An 18,500-nucleotide genomic window follows, 5' to 3' on the forward strand; every position below is an offset into this window, starting at 1 on the left:
AGCATCGTCAGCTGCTCGATGGAAGGGATTGGCCTGCTCTGCTCTGCACTGGGGCGGCCTCACCTTGCATATTGTGTGCAGTTTTGGGTACTGCAGTAGAAGAAAGATATTAAGCTGTTAGAGAGTGTCTAAAGGAGGGCAATGAAGATGGTGAAGGGTCTTGAGGAGAAGCCATATTAGAAGTGGCTAGGGTCACTTGGTCTGTTCAGCCTGGAGGAGACTGAGGGGAGACCTCATTGCAGTCTAAAACTTCCTCATGAGGAGAAGAGGAGGGGCAGGCACTGATCTGTTCTCTGTGGTGACTGGTGACAGGACCCAAGGGAATGGCCTGAAGTTGTGTCAGGGGAGGTTTAGGTTGGATATTAGAAAAATGTTCTTCACCCAGAGAGTGGCCGGGCACTGGAACAGGCTCCCCAGGGAAGTGGTCACAGCACCAAGCCTGACAGAGTTCAAGAAGCATTTGGATGATATTCTCAGGCACATGGTGTGACTTTTGGGAATGGTCCTGTGCAGGGCCAAAGATTGGACTTGAGGATGCTTGTGCATCCCTTCCAACCAAGTATATTCTGCGATTCTGTGATTGAGTAGTAAAGTCATTAGTCAAGATGCAAGGTGAGAAGTTGTAGGCTATTTGTGGACGTTTCTCATCATGAAATAAAAGTCTACTTAAGTGCCTTTTGAATTAGATTAATTTACCATAAATTGTCAAAGAGAAATCAACCAGTCACTGGACAGTGACCTCATCATGCTTTTGAGTGTCATGGATTTCATAAAATACAGTGCTAGTAAACAAAGAGAAATTTGCAGACTTATGAAATATCTTGTGGATAACCTTAGCTTGATACTAGGCTTGGGAAAGCCTGCATTAGTAAAGTTCTGTCCCAAACTTTGTCACCCTGCTAAACTGGTTCCAGAACGCCACCCATTTTCAGTGCAGGACCCTTCACTTTGCCATGCAGTTATATCCTAGAGTCTAGTTTCTCTGTTGGTTTATAAATTGTCTTAGACTGAAGAAATTTTTTGTCAAATATCAAGGACTTCAATGGATGTCAAGCATTTTATGGATCATTTTTTGTGACTCAGATTTTTGATAGGTGTTTAATGTGCCTTATATATTGGTAGTGGTCAGCAGCAGGAAAAAAAGGCATCACAAAACAAAGCAAGGGTTTTGGGGTTTTGAACCTATTTTACAATTTTATTGCACTGCCATCCATGGCAACTGCTGATATATCTGCCTCAGATACAAGTGAAACATTTCTTCAGACAGCTGAATGTTTTCTGTCTGCCAGCCTAGAAATCAAACTTTGCATGATATTACAGAAATTCATCTTTTTTTTCCTTTGGCAAAATGACTTAGTGGTGAAATTGTTATAGTCAGCTGTACTTTCCTATTTTGATCATCTTGTCACTTTCTGATTCAGCTGATAAAAGGATGTGTATTTTGTCAAGGGAAATATATAGACACATCACTCTTGCTGACAGCAGAAGAGGGTCACAAAAATTTCATCAAGGGAAGCTTCAACTTTACAGCTTCTGTCTTGCAAAAAATGTATGCCTCAGAATAAGTTTATGTATGGGACTAATTCCATTGATCTCAAGGAGAGTATTACATGGTGTTTGTCCTAAGAATGTGAGCTTTTTAATTACCTAAATATGTCTTGGTCTGTTTATGTGAATAAGTTACTGTTTGAAACAATACATACATGAATTTTTGGGCTTTCACTTATGGAATTTTTATGGACGCATGTAGGTGAAAATAGCCTCATTTTCAGAATTGCTAAATGTTGACAACATCAGTAAACTGAAGGCAGTGTTGTTCAGCAAGTTAGGTTAATATTCCTTAAAAGCCTATATATACTCTTAGGTGTTGTACCTTGTCCAATGTATTTGAGATAGCGTAACCATAGCATCTCAAACAGTGTTTTGAAAAAAGTCAGGTTTTGCTGTACTTTTAACTTTGATGCCTGGTTTCAGGGGAGAAATCTTAAAAAAAGGAAAGAAAAGCAGTTGGAATATTTCATTGAATTATCTTTACTGTCTGTTTGCTTTAATAAGCAAATTCTGTTTCGCCTTTCCCATTGCTAGAGAGAAGCTTATCATCAAATTCAACATTGATTTATTCTGTTTTCATTTTGTTGAATAAAACTGAGGTAAAGGGATGATGAAGGAGATTCATAAGGATTGAATTCTGAGAGGGAAAAGGCAAGATATTAACAGCTTGCTTTCTCATTGTTACTTTGGGGTCTATTTGTGTTGAATTGGTGTAATCCATCCAGGTCTGTGTCACAAAAACAGCAAGCAGGATAGAATCAGAAATGACAGGAAGGCTTTAACTACCCTCTTATCTCTGGAGGTTTTCCATCCTGTGGTTAGATATATGTTGACAGAATAATGTGAGTAATTTAGTAGTGCAGCTCTTGTTCAGACTTCTTTGTGCAAGATCTTTGCCTTTGCAACCATTAGTCTAGAACACCTCAAAAGTAGTAAATTCCCACAGACCCTTAATCTCTCTTGCATTAAAAGCTCTTTACAGTGTTCCAGCAGTGTAACAAGGACTTGAGGGTGTTCATAATTCCTTTTTTTCCCCATATGCTACATAGCAGCCAGTTTTTATATAAGAACAGTCTCTCTGTGTAAAAAACTAGCATAGATGAGAACTCATGGTTATGCATTTTGAACAACTAATCTGTTGATATATCTTTTAAGTGGTAAGGTAGGGATACTCAAAATCTTTCTGTGGGATGAGAGTAACTAGAATTGTAAAAAAAAAGACAAAACACCCCCCCCCCAAACACAAAACTAAAAAAATGTTTTAGAGAAGAGGTAGGAAAGTAGAGATTTACAGATATAGAGGAAAATGTGCAATTAGAGATAGAAAACCAAATAGACATTGATTTTGGCCATTTTCAGAATATTTTGAGTGGCGTGTTCTCTTGACAACAGTCGTGTTATGAAGAAGATCTTATCACTGTGATGGCTTTGCAAGTGTCTTCATTGCACAAAAATAATTGTATTCACAAAGTTTGCTGTTATACATTTTTATATATGATATACATTTTTATACATGTAATGAACCTGGAGCAGTGTATCTGAGAGCTTTAAAAAGACAGCATAAAAGGAAAAAAAAACCAGTAGTCAACATTTCAAGAAACTTGACAATATTTTGAGATCCCAGCCCATTTTTTGACATGGGGCGTTGAATGCTGCACCAGTCCTAATGGTGGTATCTGTATCTTTCTAGATTCCTTTCAGAGTGAACTCTAGAAAAGAATTTAGGACTTTGGGGGACAAGAGGGGAGGAATTGGTTGCCATGTGATTGCTTACTGATGAGGTTTTGCCAGGACAGCACCTAGATCAATTTTGGTGTTTACTGGGATCCTGTGGGTATTTGGCTAGGTGCATTTAATAGAGGGATTAACACGTAGCCTGGAAAGGCTTTAAGGAGGAAGGTGTTACCTTTCCTTTCCAGTTGTGGATGAGATACAGAACTCTCCTAATAAATATTGTCATTTTCAGTATTTTTACACCTTCTAATTTCTAAGAACCCATCCCTGAAGACAGATGTGCCATCGTCGGTCTTGATCTACTGGTTGGACTAGATCTAACAGTTGGACTTGATGATCTTAAAGGTCTCTTACAGTCAAAATGATTCTATTATTCTGTGTGTAACTGAAAGTTACAACAGAGTTCTGTTTTGATTGCTCCAACAGAATATGATATGTATTAGTTGATCTGTTTTTATTGGGTTAAGGCAAAACTTCTCTTACTGCTGTTTTCTCTCTTTCATAATGCAGTGCCTACAAATTCAGAAAATAGTCTGAGTGCAATTTTTTTATTCTACTGAAGCACAAATCTGTAACTGCTGATTTACATCTCTGAAATAGTAAAAAATTAAGTACCTATTTTATTAGAAGCACAAAGTGGCAAATATAATTAGTATTTTTAAATGACATTGCTCTGTATCACAGTGCTGCTTTGGCTTTCTCTGCAATTCGACTTCTCCAAGAAGCAAAAGTTTTTAGGATGGAAGTGACACCTTTTCAAGAAGAAAAGGATGAACAGGAGTGTTTGGTATGTTTGGATATTTGCTTTAAACTAATCTTTCTTAGTATATGAAGTCTTGTATTAAGTATTGAGTGATTTTTCATAATACTAGAACGTAGCAGTCATTTACATTTATCATTAACCTGGGGAAAAAATGATCTTTGACATGCTTCAGGTAGCTGATTGCCTAAGATGTACTCATGTGTCTGTAATCGTCATTATAATTTGTGTGTGGTTAGTTTTTGTTTGTCTACTCTCAAATGGCAGTACTGAAAATCTCCTCTTGTTTAAAAATCCCCAAGCAACCAGGAAGTGTAAAAAATAACTATCAGGTGAAAATCTTACATTATTCAGTTAAGGTATTTTAAGTTTTTCAATGAAAAACCTACTTCAGATTATTCCCTTTCTAAGAGACAGACTGACCAGTTCACATCATTGCTGTGTTCTGCACTGAGCAAGATTTCAGCTGACTTCTGTTGTCTGACACACAGGGACACTGAGGTGTGCTTTGGAAACCCCTGTGCAAAGCCTGTTGGTCAGACACCACAACTGTGAGTCAAACTAACTCACATGGACAGAGCAGTGGAGCAGCGAGGCCAGATTTTGTAACGAATAACGATAATGAGACTGGACTTTCTCACATGCAGTGTAATTATTTTCTGTCGCTGTTGCATATCAGGGTCTTGTCTCTCTGCACTTGCTTTTAGGTTTACGTAGGACATTCCTGTAGACAGTAGCTGAGATATATTTTTTCCTCATTTGCATCAATGCAAGTCAGTCATGATGATTTTTTGTAAAAAGAAAATGCAGGTGGTGCATTGTTCATTGATCGCTTGCTAAAACAAGTTGTACTGTAGAATTTTAGTAACAGAAAGACTGTTTATAATGTGTGAAGATGGCATAGGAAATTGAGCTGAGAATTCTCACAAACATTCTAATACTACATTACATTAATATTTGTTTCTAAGCACCGGATACACAAAAAACTAGAAATCAAAAATAAAAATTTCGTTGTAGTCATTAGTGAGGTACCAGAAATTTATATTGATCCTGCTCTACAGTTAGAATTTTATGTGCCTTAGAATTTTGTGTAATGTCCCTGTTTGAGAAGAATAAAATCCAAACTGTTAGAATTATTCTCCATAAACAATATATTAAATGGTTATATTTATTTAGTCTCACATAAAAACTGGTTTAATTTTCAATTTTTAAAATTATTTACATATATAGAGAGAATTTAAATAATAAATGTCCTCCTGTTATTAAAAATATGTAGTCAACCTTCAAATCAACTTTTGTTTAGAATGTTTTTATTTGTGATATATTTGTATTAATTTGATTTATTTTAGACTGATGCTGCCCTGCTGCTTTGTTTGTAGTAAAGTATGTGACTCAGAAAGTAACATTTTTCTTGCTTTTGAAAATTATTAGGACTCCAAAACTGAAGATGTTCAGCTGCCTCATAGTGAAATAGCACGAGACCATTTGAATGTGCATTTGTGGCTAAGGTGTCGTACAATGTTAGTGACTGCACTGTTAACACAGATACATGGCGTTGGTAATATGAAAGGTATTACTCTATTTTGGTTTAGATTTTTGAATTATAATGAACAAGTGAGACTATTCAGGCACAATTCTTACTCATAAATAAAAAATATTAACATTATTCTGCAGCTGTATTATCACTGAACAAGTATTTATATTAAATTCATCCAGTCCAATAAGGAAAATATGTTTCTGTGTACAGTCTCTCCCTAGATCATGGAAACAAACAGTATTATATTAATTTTCATTTTAATGGTCATTATTTTTTGATAAATCACTTGTGTGTAGAAGTTTCAAATGTTCTAGTGTAATTAAGAAAGTATACTTGTTTTAAAAGATTATGCTGCTAAGTACTTCTAGTTTTAAAAGTCTCAAATTATTTTCACTTTTTAAATGTTCTGTAAATGAAATGTTCCTATATAGCTCCTAAAAATGTTTAAGATTATTTTTAAAAGAATTTAGGTGAGATGTTACAAAATAAATTTACTGCAGTTTAGTTATGAATAAAATGTTTTTCGTTCTTTAGCTCTATGAACTTAAAATAAACGCTACTGCTCACCTCAAGTATCAAAGTCACAGTATAAGTCTATAGCCAAACTTTAATTTAATTACTTTTGGATAATTCCTGTGGAGGCTGTTACTATTTTGGAATTCTAACTAAAATCAGATTTTTGAATATGTAGGATAGATCTACAATATCTTATTATTTATGCTGGTGGCTTACATATAAACCATGCATTTGGATGAACTTAAACAGAGTGCAGTTTAGAAACAAAGCAGCTTGCTTTCTTTTAAGAGTAAATTTGACAAAGAATTGATGAAATGGTAAGTGTGGAATCTATAATTTCATATTTTTCTGTAACTTTTTAGTGTAGAAGTGACTTCTTAAGAATGGTAGAAGGCATAATAAAGTATTTTCTATTGTATTTTTGCTATTCATATATTCTTTTCTTTTAGAAACTGATGTGGCCCAGCGCAGAAGTGTGATAAAAGAAGTAATACTACAGGCAGAAGCCTTTGGTGATATTGAGACTCAGGCTGAAATTATGGTACAAGCTGCTATTCTTGACCTGCAAGAAAAACGTCCCATGGAAGGCATTAAACTTCTTTTGCAGGTTTGAGCACAAAGGAGAAACTGTTCACTTTCTTTGATGCATTTTTCGTGTAGTCAGAACAGCTGATGGCAGCATTAAATAAGCTTGAAATATTGCCTGTAAAATAGATTTTTTTTCAATGTCTGTGATTTGTCCTCATGAACAGACAGTGAAAGTAGTAACTACTTTGGTTTATGTTTTCTGTGTCCAAACAGAACATCATCAGTTTACTCCGAGAAGATACATTCATTTCCCCTCCAGCTTCTTTGACTCTTGTGAAAAGTATGCTTCTGCTGGCAGACATACTACCACTGCAGATAGTAGAGGATACAGAACATTGCTCTTCTTCAGTGGAACCATTAAACTTACTTGTTTTGGCACATGAGCTTACCATTAAAGCAGTGAGTATCTGTCGATGATTTATACAGCATTTGCAAGTCCTTCCAACAGTCTTAATTATCTATTCTGAAAGTTTTTTGAACAATTTATTAAAAAGGGCTATTTTTATTGACTGATCACTTCAGTTTTACCGAGATTAGAATAATGTAAAGAAGTAATTCGTTTGACCAGAGTTATTTATCCATACTCATGATGCATATTCATGTATGTAGTCTGGTATTTTGACAGAATTTAAAAATATTGAATACTTCCAAAATGCACATCCAGATGTTAAAACTGAAATGTAGTTTGACTTTTAAAGAAATGCAGAACACTCAGTTTTCCCATTTGAAATGAGGCACATCTTCATACTCAACACCTCAGGGAGGATGTACCTCTCATTAAATTCCTAACTCTTGAGCATCCAAGTTCAAGAGTTTAGCTTTGTATCTTAGAGTAATTTGAATCAGGACAATCTTCGTAAAGTAGCATGATGTTTTTTAGATTGACAGATTGTTACAATTGATATAAAGAAATAATTTCCATGTAAAAATTTAAATATGTGGTAAAAAAAATTAAGGACATGAAATCTGGGAGAGAAATGTATAGTACTGAACTATTTAACTATTTTTATAATCCCAAAATACATATGTACTTCTACATACATATATGTTCTTGTTACAGTTTATAGAGAAAGGTTTTTATACAATTCTTTCCTCATATTTCCTAAAACAGACCGGTAATCCATTCAAGTATTTACTTCCCTAAGTAATAAAGAATCATATTAATCACTTCAGACTCAGACTTCCAATTGTGAGGCTTGATAGCCATCAAGAGACTTGACACTTTACAGCATGTCCCACATCCTCTTATCTCCATGAATGAAAAGTTTGACTGGTCCATACATGCAATTTTCTTTTTCTTTTGTGGCCTTTGTTGAATGTCAGATTTCTTGTAGAAGTGACAGTTTCTTTCTAGGGCTCGAGTTAATTGTGAGATCTATTTCTAAAGACTGATTTGAGGGAGTTTTCTTCTAAAAACCAAAGACTAACATTATTAAATTCAATCAACAGTTCGTTGATTGTTCATTTGCATTACCAGAGTCCTCTGCAATACAAGTATGAAATAAAGGAAAGGAGTTCAGGCATATCAAGTCCTTTTCTAATGCTCTTTTACAAGACACATTTGAGTTCCAGGGCTTTGCAATAACTAGCTTACTTTTTCAAACTGCTATTTAATTTGCTGTCTGCAACTTGATTTTACTAAGCATACTCTTTTCATAGATTTTTGCTTGTGGCCAACCCATTGAATGGCAAATAGAAGACAGTACATTGACTTGCCTGGTTTTACCTACAAAAAATATCTACCTGCCACATATTAACTTGCTAGCCCAAGTCAAAATGAAAATCGGTAAGAAAAATGCAAGTTGTTGTTATTTTTAAGTTTTAGTTAATTTTCTTTCATATTTTATGCAACAGCAGATAAACTGATGCATCACAAGTAAAAGTAGTAAATCCTTTTTTTCATTATACAAATAAAGTATTCTGAAAACCAACAGTAGATGCCTGTTTGGCTCCATGCAATGTGCATGAGCAAGGTACAATTACAGAAACTATAATCAATAAAGACTTAAATGTCAATGTTATAGCTTGATGAAATTAAAGAGAACATTTTTTTTCAGTGCTAATTCTCTATCCCAATAAAATATATAGTGTCTGTTATCATTGCCCCCCTTTAACAACTTTTCTTGACAGCTTTATATAGAAGGTGGGAAATATGTTGACTACTATCAGAAGATAACCTTGAACATCTGTCTGAGATTTGTTGCTGTATATCAAATATAGGGAAAGGGATACTGTCTCCATGTTCCTTCTGCTAAACTTAGTTTGTAGTACATCTGACTTATAATAGACTACAAAATCTAGAATTCACTTACTGCACTTTAGTACATATTGTGGAGCAGCCTCAGTGTATTCTGGATTTTTCAGGAAGATATGCTCCAAAATAACATTGGTGCACTCCAACCGCTACTTTGTATGCAGCCCTTAGGACTAGAATAGAGGTAGTCCAAAGTAAACACTCTGAAATAGAACTGCTCTGGCTGTCAGATCTTCAATACCAGCTGGTTTGCTCTGAAGATTCACTCTTTTATTGTGCTCTATTTCTTGTCAGAGCAGGCTCATAGTAATGATTGCGTTTGGCCTGTTCATGTTTCTGAATCCACATTTTTAGGAAGAGCCTAGGAATACAGATAAGTATTGGGGAGGACAGTGTAAGAGGTATGCAATACATCAAAGAAGCCTCTAGAAGTTGTTAGTACAAAAGGAATCTGGGAATTTTGAAATGCTCTGAGAAGTTTACATTTTGGCTACAGCTGCCAGGTCAGTCAAGTTATGAAGTGGCTTACTGCTAGTCTTTCCATTTAGTTTGTGAAAGAGTTGATTTGTGTAGCTTGGGCTTCTTTCTGAGGTAAACCTCAATGGCATCATAAGATAGTGAAATGACATTATACTTCTGTATTTATATCCATCAATCACTTGAATTTTTGGGAATTGGGTTGTAACAGTAAATAGATAACAGCGTTTGTTCTAAGGAATTTGCTTTCTTTTGCATAAATTGGTTGTCTATTAAATAATTTACTAAGAACTGGGTTTTTTTTCCCTTTAGGATGCACATTAGCTGAAAAAGTAGCTTGTACAGCTGCAAGAGGAGATCCCTTGCAATGGCTACATGCTCTCAGACAATTAGAATCAGCATTGAAACTTTGCAGAGCATCTGCAACCAAAAAGCTAGACATGGAAGCCGAACTCCTTTTTCAGATAGGTAAATAAACCCATTTGTACATCATGATTGCCTTCCTAGGCAATGTTATGCATGTGGCCTCTCTTAAAATGGAGACATTTTACTGTAAATCTAGAACAGAACTGGATATTTATCACTGTCTAGCTGCAGATCTCTCTCCTATGTTTAGTATCATACCAGCATAGTTCAGAATGCATTATGCTACAAATAATTTCAGAACTGCAGTAGGACTTCTTTCATCTGTATGTTATCAGAGATCAAAAGGTGTAGCCAACGAGATTAAGGACATTATGTTTTGCACCAGGGGCTGTTGGCTTGTGAGGATCCCAGCCAGAAGGACATTCAAGACTCTCTCGAACGTATATATTAAATTGCCATTTATTGGAGTTAACATTATAAAAGAAAAAGGAGATAGTGCAAATAATCTTAAATTCTTGCAGAGGCTGAGAACCCCAAGTTGTGCAGTACTGAAACACTTCCAATCAGAGGGTAGCACAACAAGCAGATCCCATCTGTGGAAAGCTTGCCTCATTTTGGTCTTTTGAGTTGTTAGAGGACTTCCTTAAAAGAAAACAATTCTATTCATCATTTCTACTGTCAAACAAAAGGCATACTCACATAAGAACCTCCTGCTTCACTTTGGCAGAAAGGGCAGGTGGTGTATCACTGGTACTGAGAAGATGCTGCCAACAGGCTCTTCTGTTACAGCAAGCTGGCTACATTTATCCTGTAGCTATGGGATGTGCACAGCACAACATGGGCTTGAAGGCCACACTCTTATGTGCAGCAGAGCACAGCACAGCACAGGCCTGTGCCTGTGCATTAACTCTTCCACGTACACTGGTCTGCTAGTCAGGATCAGTAAATGTCAGGGGTCATTATGACTCCCAAATTTGATTATTTTAGCTACTCTATGAAGAGAGTTGTTATACAAGCATTGTGTGCATTACCTTTTAAACAAACTGGAAAAGATGTTGCTTATTGGGAGGAGAATAGATAATGTACTATGTTGTTCAACTTTCCTGGAGGGAAAAACAGATTGTGTCTTACTGAAAAAAAATTAATAACATCTTGAAAATCTACTTTCTATATTTATCTCTTAGGTAAGGTAGAATGCCAGATAACTGAAGCAGGCAATAACAAGTCATCTCAAGCTGTTGAAAACCTATTGGAAGCTATAAAACTCAGCCAGCAACATGATCAAAAATATGAGTAAGAAGCTAGCTATGTAACTTTCAAAATAATTTAAATAATACATGAATTTTGAACAGTTTTTTGAGATTTGGTCTGGGACTTCTACTATGGAACGTCTTTTATGTTTTAGAGAGTTTTCTTCTGTTGCAATATAGAAAGGTATTTACTGTCTTATTTAAAACAAATGCTGAGAACATTTAAAGCATTTTTTACACCATAGAAAAGTTACAGCTTTCTGTTCTGTTTCCAAATTTGTAACCTCTCTGTCAACACCAGGAAAAGAGCTATCAATTAAATAGAGGGTTTATTCATATTTCAGAAGATGAGCTGTGGTCTGCCCCCTTCCAGATAACAGAAATACAGCTTGAAAAGGTTAGCAGCCAAAAATAGAAGAGCAGAGGCAGAAGGAGCATAGGAAATGTGTTTGTAACTGATATCAGGACAGTGACTTTGGAATTAGTTATCAGCCTAGAAGATGCCTGAAGAGCTGAGCCAAGACAGCCAATAAATTCTGTCAAGTAGCTCTAATACATTAGACTTCAGGTTTTTTTTAGTTTCTTGACCAGTCTAAATGAATAATGTGCCATGTCTAGTTACAGACAGTGTAAAGGCAGCAATTTACCTTGCTTGTTTGGGTATTCTGTTACTTAAGTTAATGAACCAGAACTCTCAACACAGAAGCAGTAGCATAGTAATAAACCTCAACAAGCAGTCAGCATGATGGAAGATGGTACAGAAATGGACTGTGGTGATGTTTTGCAAGTTTAATTTGCTACACTCTTATTTAATTTTCTAAAGAATGTACAGCAGCATCAATGGACTTCAGGTTTCCTGTTTTAGACAACTAAACATCCTGATCACATTTATACAAGCCCTGTGATATCTATGGGATTGTTTAATTAAAATTGCTTCTTAATATCTCAAATCCTGTTTTGTTAGCAAGAATAGAAAGTTCACTAAATTGTTGCAGAGTAAGTGTTGAATTTGCCATCTTCCACTTAGTTTGCTCTACCTTGAGCTGAATGGTACCCTTTGACTTTTGCAGTTTGCTTTACAGAAATCATACTAAAGCTGGAATTTACTGTACTGTATAAACAACCAACTCTGTGCAATATGACTCTGTCCAGAATAGTAACTACATGAGCAGGAGTTTGTTGCTATGCTTGGAAAAGTTAATTCACAAGGGAGATCTGGAGAAATCTGCAGAGCCAGGAGGAATCTGCATAAAAAGACTGTTATAAACCCACTGGGAATAGAAATTTTTGAGAAGTTCTCCAGATATAGTGATTTTCAGCAGGTTGAGAGAAGTAATTCTGCCCCTCTACTCTAATCTGGTCAAATCCCACCTAGAATACTGAATCTAGCTCTGGAGTTCTCGGCAGAAGAAAAACATGGACCTGTTAGAGCAGGTCCAGAGAAGAGCCACAACAGTTACAAGAGGGTTTGAACACCTATCGTATGAGAAAAGGCTGAGAGAGTTGGAGTTGTTCAGTCTGGAGATGAAAAGGCTCCAGAGAGACGTTATGACAGCCTTTCAATAGTTAAAGGGGACAGACCTTTTAATAGGGCTTGTAGTGATAGGAAAAGGGCTAATGGTTTTAAACCACAAGAGGGTACATTCAGACTAGATATAAGGCAGAAAGTTTTTACAGTGAGGGTGGTGAGACACTGCAGCTCAGAGAGGTGGTAGATGCCTCCTACCTCAAAACATTGAAGTTCAGTTTGGAGGGGCCTCTGAGTAACCTGATGTAGTTGAAGATGTCCCAGCTTATTGCAGTGGAGTTGGACTAGATGACTTATAAAGGTCCCTTCCAACCCCAACCAATCTATAATCCTATGATTTTTGTTTGGTTTACTACTGTATAATAATACTGTAAAATAATACTACTGTAAAAATCACTGAAAAGAGGAGGAAGCATAGGAGAGAGTAGGAATTAGTGAGCGCTGTCTCAAGATGCAAGGTGTTCTGGTACAGAACTCAGAATTAAGAAGGTTCCTCAGCTGAACCCAATGAGGAAATAAAAGACTGTTTTGGTCACTGTGAGTATTTTTGCTGATTCTTGCAAGAGTTTGACTGAGGACCCGTATCCAAATTCAGCCACCTGTGTTTCAGGGAAACCAGGACAATGGATATATGCCTTGAGGAAGGAAGAGACATAGTACAGAAAGATCTCTTCCCTTGCAGAATTATGGATTTCATACTAAACATTTGCAATTCATTTACAGAATATTTGTTGCGCATAATGCAAATTATATTTCATATACTGAGAAGTCAATGTATTTTTTTTTAAGCATACAACAGAGATGTTTTAGATTCACATGACTTTAAAACGGGATCCCATGGCTTTCTGAAAGAAGGTACACTTTAGGTGGATGATGAGGGCTGGATGAATGATTTATTTGGTGAGGCTACCGGGCTGGTCTTATGCAAAAGTCAGATTGTATCATTGTAATGCTTACTTTGATAATAATGTTGATTGTTCTGTGTGTTGTTTCTTACAGGTTAATAAGACGGTCATACCTTGAAATAGCACTATTATATTTGCATTTTGCCACAAATAATGAGGCTGTATCACAGACAGATAAGATGGTGCCTTCCAAGTCAAGTGTATGTTTTCTATCTTTTGACTACTGCCTCTTCAAAGCAGGAAATATATTTCTGCTAGAACATTGTGCACCTTGGCATATTACTACTTACGGTGACTTATAAATCATACTGATGCTGAAAATCCTCCTAGAAAAATCACACAAAGAAATCATATAGTAGGATTTGATCTTGTTTGATGTTATCTCTGATTTTTATTGCAATGACTGATAATATTTAAAATATTAAGATAGGAAGACACAGAACTAACAATGTTTTCAATTCCAATTATGTACAAATTAATTTGTACCTTGCAAAGAAAACACAACATTTAAACTTGTTTTTTAAAATGCGAATATTTGCACTTCACCAGAGTTCAGTTTTCCTACAAATATGAATTACCGCATGAGAAAAATAAGTGTCTTAACCATGTTATAGTTCCTAGAAGCCAGAGATGGAAAGCAAAATGTTTAACGTTAGAGAGAAGAGGTAACTAAGATTCCAGAAAATGGAAAATTATAGCAAAACTGTGTGCAGTAGTGACCATGGTATGAGCTGCTCTGAGAAAATTTTTTCAGGAGCAGCGAATTAGTATGCTCTGGATATTTTTTTTCATTTTTAGCAATTAATCCATGGATTCACAATTCATGCCATTTTTTACAACTTGCAAATAAAACAATTAATAATTGTTAAAATGTATATTTTCATAATGTATTTCAAATCCTAATTATGAACTGGTGTCTAATTTTAGAACTTTTCTGAAGAACTCTCCTCTCCTGAGGAGGCTTTGAAATCAGAAGTCTACAAAGGACAAGCCTGGATTGCAATAAGAGCTGCTACACAGGTTGGTGCAATATTCTGAAGGGGAGTTCTTGGGGGGGGGTTTTAACATTTCATCTTACACTACTTACACAAGCAAACATGACAATGCAAACAAGACAAGTATTAAGATTTTCTGAAATTTCTGGCATGGGTAATATTTGAGGAAATTAAAATGGAACAGTCTAAATAGCGTGTTTAATCTCTCTTGGACAGATCTGACTCTGTTTAATTCAGCGTGGGTTCAGTGCAAATAAAACAGCACGTGACCTGATATGTGTACACATGTATTTGACATGTGGGTAGACACCAGTGGCATCCAGATGAGGATATCTAGTTTGAAATCACTTCTGTAGTAATTAAGCTGTCGGCAGTAATGATTTATTTAAGTATAATGTGTGCCATATGTCAAAAAGAAATAAAATATTTTCCTGTCTTTAAAAAATACAGTATGTTTAATAATTAATTTTTTTCATCATCTTTCTACTTTGGTATTTTTAAATATATATAAATATTGTAGTGAACTGGTTCTGAATAAAATAAATATTATTCTTAGGTCAGTGAAGCTGTGCTTGCTTCTCAGCTATTAATTGGAATGAAGAGTGTTAAAGAACACAGCATGAAGGACGAAGTGCAACAGAAAATCCCAGAATTTGCTTCTATGGATCTTCTTTCTTCGTACAGAGATTTCTTATCTGGTATTCCTTTATACCTAGTAATATCAGAACATTAAATAACTAATAAGCTATATATGCCATGTAATCTAGTAATAAATTTAATATCTAATTTTGATTTTTGAAAAATCGTAAGTCAGTTTTAGAAAGTAAAAGCAAAATCCTCATCCTGCATAGCAGTACAAAATATTAAGTAGAAACCTCATGGGTCTTCAAATAACAGCCTGTCCATGTGTTCAATATGTTAAGAAAAATTTGTTGTTTGCATTCTGTGGCTCAGAGACACAGAACGCACATACTACGATAACTTTGGAAAAACAGGTGGTCCTTTGTTACAGGACTTCCCTAGACTTCTAAAGTTGGTCTTGGGCCTCCTATCAGACATCACTACTTTTTCTCTTCAATCACTGACTTATAACCGATCTTTTTCCCTAGGTATATTAGCTTTCCCTTGGAGATTTTCAAGTTTAGTCTTGATTTTGCAAAGAGATGTTGGTGTTGAATAGCTTGTCTCTCCCCACATCATCATCTCCCTACAAAGAAAACCAAACCCAACAAAACTGCAAACAACAAAACCCACCAAAACCAACAAGCCCAAACTCCTGCGAAATCATCTGCCTGGGTACTGTATTCTGAAAGTCAAAGTCAGTACAATTTTCACTGTCCTTTCAGTCCAATGGATTATCATTTAGAGATGCTTCCATTAGCTTGGTAGAACTTTGCCCGATTTATCTCCAACTTCTGCATTTATTTTTCAGCTAATGGAGTTGATGTAATGGATTTTTTGATTTAAAACCTCCCCCCCCCAATGAAACTAGGAATATTGGAACAGTGATTGCTAGATGTTACATAAACACTAAGGCAAAAATCCATATTTATTTTTAAACTTGGAAATGTTAATTTAGTGATCAAATTTTGGCTCAGTGGCTTAACTTCAATCATCCCAAGTGACTGACAAAGACTGAATTTCTCTGCCTGATAGCTGCTGGCAAGGCTGAGCAATGTCTGCTTACTGTACAGTGTTTAAACATATGTGTTTTGATTGGTTTATGAAAACAAGTGTTGTATGCTAAGACTTCCCATCAATCTGATTGTTTTGTAGTAGCTCTATTTGCTTACAATTACAGATAATTTCTTCTTTTACCAAATGCAGCAGGTGTTTCTCCTGATAGGTCTGTTAGCCAATACAAAGAAGAATAGAAAATGTAGAAAAGCAATAGTAGGCTAAAATATAAAAAGGTAAATTAAAAAGGAAATTCTCAGCATAGCACACTGAATATTTTCTGTAAAACCCCGAGTGAAACACATTGTTTAAGTTTTCACTTATAAACAATGTGGCCATTTTAACTTTTGGAATTGACAGTAAAATGTCAGGAATAACAGAGACATTCAGATTGTATAGAAGCACTCCTAATTATTTTCTGGAAGTTTACTATTAGGAATTACTATAACATAATGTTTGTTCAGCTTGGAGTGCAAAACGGCAGAAGAATTGTGTACGCTTTAGAGAGAGCCATGTACTAATACAGTGAAACAAAATATTGAATATAAGTAGTGATGTAGTGATACCTGTACTGGTATTTTTTTTTTCCTCTTTTTGCATAATTGTAACTTTAAGGTAGAACAAAGAAAAGATCATTTTTTGTTTTATTCCATAATCAAGAACACATTTAATGGAAAATGTGCTTAATATCTAAAAGGGACTGGATTGAAGTTAACAATAAACATTTCAGAATACGTAACTGTACTGAGTTCAGGTCAGTATAACTGGGAAGTTCAACTACTGCAGTTATGAGCGATGACTCCTTGTATTGTTTCCATTTTGTAAATATTTTTCATTGAACTATGTATAGGAAGAATGGGTTTATATGCAAATTCAGAGAGAGAGAAAGCACCTTGCTCTCTAGTCCTTTTAACTTCTTGCTAGGACCAGTCAGGTTCCTGGCCATGATCTGAGAAACAATTTTTTTAATTTTTCAATTAACATTAAAGCAGAATAGAAAGAATTTTCCTTATAAGAAAAACATAACCAGGTTCACAAGTCATAAGTTACAGATTGGTCAATTCGGACTCAATGCAGAAATAGCTTTGGAATTCCAATCACTTAGTGTGTGTTCTGGAATTCTTGTTGGATTTGCAGATGGGTACAATGTTGTCTCTGAAAGTCCCAGAGTATCTTCTGCTGAAAACAAAGAAATCATAGAAGACAAGCAGAGTGAAAGTGAAGGAGCAGAAAGTCTTGACACCAAGGCCAGTGAGAAGGAAGATACAATAACATGGGTTCACCTAATTCGCTACCACAGTTATTTAAAAAGGCTTTCTAACACAAACCTTCAATCTGGTATGTATTTTTATTTCCTTCTAGAAAATTGCCATTGGTGAGGTACTGTTCTTAAGGGCCAACAGAGTCAGATTCAAAGGCTATCTGAAATTGCGTAATTTTGATTTCCTTTAAATTCTCTAATTGCAAAAAATCTTCACTGAAATCAAGATTTATGTCAGATTACAAGTGTTTTAAGTGAAGATATTACTGCTTTTCTTCATAAGCATTCATAAGCCTTCACAAAACCAGGAAAGACCCCTCAAAACTTAATTTTTATTACTATATCTGAAACATTATAAATAATTCATAATCAGTATTTATTTTTAGTTCTAGATATATCAAACTTAAGTCCCATCAGGAATAAATCTGTTCAGTTTGAGGTACTGTTTTTGAAAACTGAGTCTCGTGTAGCTGGGAAGGCTGAGCATGATTGAGTGTGTTTTGACTAAAACCCCAGATGTGATCCACGTACTTGGGTTATTTCACTCTAAACAGAAGATTGTTACAGATAGGACCTTCCAAACAGACTAAGAATTCATTGATTACAAGGCCCTAATACCATGCATCTACATTGCATGGCCGGCTTCTGGCTATACAAGTGATGACCTGATAGGTGAGAACAGAACTAGAGTGCACATGTAGGTGCTGTTTAGAGAGAAATCTAGCAACTCTGAAAATAATAATTTCAGAGAGGGATGGGTTTTTAACTTGTAGAACCAAGTGAAGGGAAAGTATTCTGGTTCACCACAGAACTGTAAGGACAGTAAGGTGTCACAAGTAGGTGTCAAGATGTGCATGCCCCACGCATGTGCATGCCTCTCAGCTTGCCTAGAGAGCACTGGAGTCTTAAAAGTTCTTAAAGCTTATTTTGACTGTCATGAATACACATGCATTTATTCTGGTGGGTACTTAGATATCTACTGAACATACTGATGCTTACACATCTGAACGTAAGTACCTAAACTTCAAAATTGCACCTCCCGTTTTACGCTACTTTAAAATGTCTAGACAGAGGTTGTTTCATTTTCAGATCATTGGTGAA

At 35.6% G+C, this 18,500-nt stretch overlaps 1 protein-coding gene across 1 annotated transcript in view; it reads left to right on the forward strand.

Moving 5' to 3' along the window:
- Positions 1 to 18,500, forward strand: part of CFAP54 (cilia and flagella associated protein 54) — a 107,701-nt gene that overhangs the window by 79,385 nt on the left and 9,816 nt on the right. The window contains exons 53-63 of the mRNA XM_027887449.1: positions 3,970 to 4,072; positions 5,477 to 5,615; positions 6,548 to 6,705; positions 6,900 to 7,085; positions 8,346 to 8,472; positions 9,730 to 9,885; positions 10,968 to 11,076; positions 13,561 to 13,666; positions 14,394 to 14,486; positions 15,018 to 15,159; positions 17,276 to 17,476. Coding sequence (XP_027743250.1) covers positions 3,970 to 4,072; positions 5,477 to 5,615; positions 6,548 to 6,705; positions 6,900 to 7,085; positions 8,346 to 8,472; positions 9,730 to 9,885; positions 10,968 to 11,076; positions 13,561 to 13,666; positions 14,394 to 14,486; positions 15,018 to 15,159; positions 17,276 to 17,476 — 1,520 coding nt within the window. The remainder of the gene's footprint in view (positions 1 to 3,969; positions 4,073 to 5,476; positions 5,616 to 6,547; positions 6,706 to 6,899; positions 7,086 to 8,345; positions 8,473 to 9,729; positions 9,886 to 10,967; positions 11,077 to 13,560; positions 13,667 to 14,393; positions 14,487 to 15,017; positions 15,160 to 17,275; positions 17,477 to 18,500) is intronic.

The sequence above is a fragment of the Empidonax traillii genome, unplaced genomic scaffold, assembly GCF_003031625.1.
Source record: "Empidonax traillii isolate 1590-97213 ecotype Southwest subspecies unplaced genomic scaffold, ASM303162v1 scaffold210:size766637, whole genome shotgun sequence".
Taxonomy (NCBI): Eukaryota; Metazoa; Chordata; class Aves; order Passeriformes; family Tyrannidae; genus Empidonax; species Empidonax traillii.